This window comes from Nanorana parkeri, unplaced genomic scaffold (assembly GCF_000935625.1).
Source record: "Nanorana parkeri isolate BGI_ZX_2015 unplaced genomic scaffold, ASM93562v1 scaffold2155, whole genome shotgun sequence".
Classification (NCBI taxonomy): Eukaryota; Metazoa; Chordata; class Amphibia; order Anura; family Dicroglossidae; genus Nanorana; species Nanorana parkeri.
In genome coordinates, this window is record NW_017308423.1 from 132,061 (window position 1) to 136,307 (window position 4,247).

At 44.0% G+C, this 4,247-nt stretch overlaps 1 protein-coding gene across 1 annotated transcript; it reads right to left on the minus strand.

Annotated features, from left to right (window-relative positions):
• Window positions 1-955: 955 nt before the first annotated feature.
• Window positions 956-1,909, minus strand: LOC108800897 (taste receptor type 2 member 3-like). The gene is made up of 2 exons (XM_018572880.1): window positions 1,155-1,909; window positions 956-1,028 (listed from the first exon to the last, which is right to left on the minus strand). Exons 1-2 carry the CDS (start codon window positions 1,907-1,909, stop codon window positions 956-958), a joined length of 828 nt encoding a protein of 275 aa, XP_018428382.1.
• Window positions 1,910-4,247: the final 2,338 nt, after the last annotated feature.

A 4,247-nucleotide genomic window follows, 5' to 3' on the forward strand; every position in this document is an offset into this window, starting at 1 on the left:
GTGCACTCTATGTATGATATACGTCTGACCCCTGCACACTGTTTATGACATACTTCTGACCCCTGCACTCTGCATGTTACTAACTTCTGACCCCTGCCTTTTGCATGTTACATACTCCTGATCCTTGCACTGTATACATTACATGGGGAATTATGTGCAGAAAAGGAATGCAGAGGGTATAACAGTGGGCATTATTTACAGGAGAGGAGTGTGGGGGGTATGACAGGGGGCAGTATGTACAGGAGAGGAGTGTGGGGGGTATGACAGGGGGCAGTATGTACAGGAGATGAGTGTGGGGGATATGACAGGGGGCAGTAGGTACAGGAGAGGAGTGGGGGGTATGACAGGGGGCAGAATGTACAGGAGATGAGTGTGGGGGATATGACAGGGGGCAGTATGTATAGGAGAGGAATGTAGAAGAGTGACTGCGGGCAGTATGTACTAAATGTCTAGTTTGGTACTACAACAATTTTTTGGTCTCTTTATTACACTTTGAGATCTATCACATGGTAAAAATCATATTGGTTAAAAACACATAAACATTTATTAAAGAGCATTCTATGGGAATATACACAACAGGAGGCTAAATAAATCCCACCAGTTGTCCTATTCAAGAGTTTAATTCTTTATTGCATGCAATATACATATTCAAATTCATTATACAACATTCATATTGAAAATTCATATGCACAGCAACCATTAAAATGCATAGGTGCCACCTAACTATGAAGTCCAATAATATATGATACTGTTATTTCAAAGAGATTTTCTATTTAGGTCGTGCAGCTAAGCCCTCTCCATCCAACATTGATATATCTGTACAACCATATAGTTCTTTATCATAATTTATCATAAACAAATATGCGGAGTCCATAAAGTTATCCAATTCCAAATGATTTAATAAAGAATTCTGAATGTCTTCAATGAAATTTCCCTAAATGAGGACCTTTAATAATCATGATGTTATTGTCTCTACCATAGTCGTGTGCTGCTCTTCTCTTCTGTTGAACAACTTCACAAAGACACCGCTGGGAAGTGTGAAAAAGTAAACCCTTAACTTGCGTGAGATGCAGATCAGGTAGATGGAGTGTAGGGTTGGAAAAATATTCATAATAATAAAAGCCGATGTAAAGCCCAAAAAAATGATTACATACCGTTTACAAAGGGTGATGTTAATATGGACAATGCAACCGACTAAGGAGAACACTGTAAACTTCAAAGCCCGATAGTGGGCGACCAAGCAGATGGCCACCTTCTTCATCTTCTTCACATGAAGACACAGCGAGGTAATGAGCGCGATGGACGAGAAGCAATGCAGCAGGATGAATACAAAGTTCCACAACATTACCAGGCAGATGTGGGCAATCTTCAGCTGTTTTAGGTTTCCTTTTTCTGGCATAATGTGTTCAAATCGTGTCGTTGAATTATAAGGCATTTTAATGCATCGGATCCAAAAATCAATTGAGGTGTAACCGACAGATATGAGTGCAGAAACATAAATCACATGGATGCACCTCCGAAATATAACTATCTTCATATGCAGAAAGGAGTCACAATGGAAGCTGGACATCTTCAAGCAGAAGACAACGACCAGAAATGTTGATAACCAGATGTTGGCGGAGCCTAAATTCATATGAAGAAATTGTAAAATATGGAGTGTTATGGGGTCCCTCTCGAACACATTCTGGCAAAAGATGATGGAGAGGCAGACCAGCAGATACACAGCCCTTAAAGCACCAAGACAGGTGATAATTTTATCCGTTATTGAAACTTTTCTACCTTTCAACTTTTCAAGGATATTCACAGCTACAATAAATAACTGCGTCATTAGTCCAGTGGTAAAAACAACTCCTCCAGCAACAAAAGACAGATAATAGGAGTAATGAGCCCCGTCCACAGAAGAAGCCATGACAGATGAAAGATCTCTGACCAAGTGGAATACTGTGTGTTCACGCCTCATTGAATCATCTCTTTATTTCAAGATATCATGCTGGTAACCATAACACAATTTCACTTTCCATAATTCAAATAAGAACGCTGTGGCTATATTTTACTAAGCTCCTTGTGTTACAAGTGGGGTTCTGAGTTAGCACAATAGTCTAATATGCCTTTCTATGGAAAACCTTTTATTCAGATAGAAATACTCAAGCATACACAATCACTCGTGGCTTTATTCCAAAATATGTAATAATGAAGGAAAAAGGGAGATAGAGTGAGACCTCAAAAGATATCTACACCGAAGAATTACATACAGTGGGCGGGCCGTTTGACTATTCACCTATCGCATTCATATTTAGCCCTTTTCATTACCATGACTGCATTTGTGCACAGGAGAAAAAAGGAAAAACTGCCCTTGGCCTGGTCTCCATGCAATTCTCTGTATCTTATAACTTTGCCTTACCCAATTCTTGATCATGTTACCTCTCTGTTACTTTCCTCTCCAGCCTTCCCTTCAGTCTTATATCTGACCTCCATCCTTCCCTTCAGTCTTATATCTGACCTCCGTCCTCCCTTCAGTCTTATATCTGACCTCCATCCTTCCCTTCAGTCTTATATCTGACCTCCGTCCTTCCCTTCAGTCTTCTATCTGACCCGCTTCCTTCCCTTCAGTCTTTTATCTGACCGTCCTTCTCTTTAGTCTTATATCTGACCTCCGTCCTTCCCTTCAGTCTTCTATCTGACCTCAGTCCTTCCCTTCAGTCTTCTATCTGACCTCACTCCTTCCCTTCAGTCTTCTATCTGACCCGCGTCCTTCCCTTCAGTCTTTTATCTGACCGTCCTTCCCTTCAGTCTTCTATCTGACATCTGTCCTTCCCTTCAGTCTTCTATCTGACTTCAGTCCTTCCCTTCAGTCTTTTATCTGACCTCTGTCCTTCCCTTCAGTCTTATATCTGACCTCTGTCCTCCCCCTCAGTCTTATATCTGACCTCCGTCCTTCCCTTCAGTCTTTTATTTGACCTCCGTCCTTCCCTTCAGTCTTCTATCTGACCTCAGTCCTTCCCTTCAGTCTTCTATCTGACCTCACTCCTTCCCTTCAGTCTTCTATCTGACCCGCGTCCTTCCCTTCAGTCTTTTATCTGACCGTCCTTCCCTTCAGTCTTCTATCTGACATCTGTCCTTCCCTTCAGTCTTCTATCTGACTTCAGTCCTTCCCTTCAGTCTTTTATCTGACCTCTGTCCTTCCCTTCAGTCTTATATCTGACCTCTGTCCTCCCCCTCAGTCTTATATCTGACCTCCGTCCTTCCCTTCAGTCTTTTATTTGACCTCCGTCCTTCCCTTCAGTCTTATATCTGACCTCTGTCCTCCCCTTCAGTCTTATATCTGACCTCTGTCCTCCCCTTCAGTCTTCTATCTGACCTCCGTCCTTCCCTTCAGTCTTCTATCTGACCTCCGTCCTTCCCTTCTGTCTTGCACAGTTGTACCGGCTCCTCTCCTGGACTAAAATGGCTTCCTCTGATGTCACTGCACACTGGGAGCTTCTCACAATGTGCATCAGAAGGTTCAGAAAGTCGGATAAAGCCCGCCGCATTTCCTGACTGGAGGACTGGCCCACCCCTTTCATTCATTGCATTTCAGTTCTTTCAACCATGGAGGCTCAGTAACACATGTGGGCATTAGCTTGGGCGGCATGCATACAAATGCATTCTACTAGTAACACCCACTCCTACAGACTGATATCCACCCATCAAGGCATTTTGATATTGGCTTCCAAACACAAGCCTGCTGCTTACATCAGGGCTGAGGACTGTGATGAACATTGTCAGTGGGGCTGGAAATGTTGCTAACCCCTGGATAGCAGAAAAGACACTTACAGGGGTTCTGCAAACGTTTGTTTGCCAGACATGTACTAATGACCATCCCTAAGCAAAAAGGCCAGAAGAGAGACATCATGTCTAGCACCTTGGAGTGTTTATGGGCAGGCCTGGATTCCGCACAAGGCTACTGAAGCCCGGCCTCGGGGCGGCAGGGCGCAGAGGGGCGGCAGCGATGTCCTTGTGGGGAAGTTCCGGGCGCCGGTCGTTAACATTTAGTCCTGCTTTGCACAAGCAGGACTAAATGTAGAGTGAGGAAGGCTGAATGTTCGTTTACATGTAATCTCGGCGATGTCGCCGATATCACATGTAAACAGTGTGCAGCCTCCTCCCCTCCCCCCTGCACTTACCTCTCTCCTCTGGTTCCGTCCTCCGCCGCCGAGTCCCGAGTCTCTCACTGCAGTGATCAGAGCGGCAAGGTTAATACTAACCTG

Coding starts and splice junctions, on each gene's coding strand:
- LOC108800897 (XM_018572880.1), bottom strand. CDS start 1,909: ATGGCTTCTTCTGTGGACGGGGCTCATTACTCCTATTATCTGTCTTTT. Junction 1,029..1,154: donor AACATCACCCTTTGTAAACG/GTATGTAATCAT, acceptor CACACTTCCCAG/CGGTGTCTTTGTGAAGTTGT.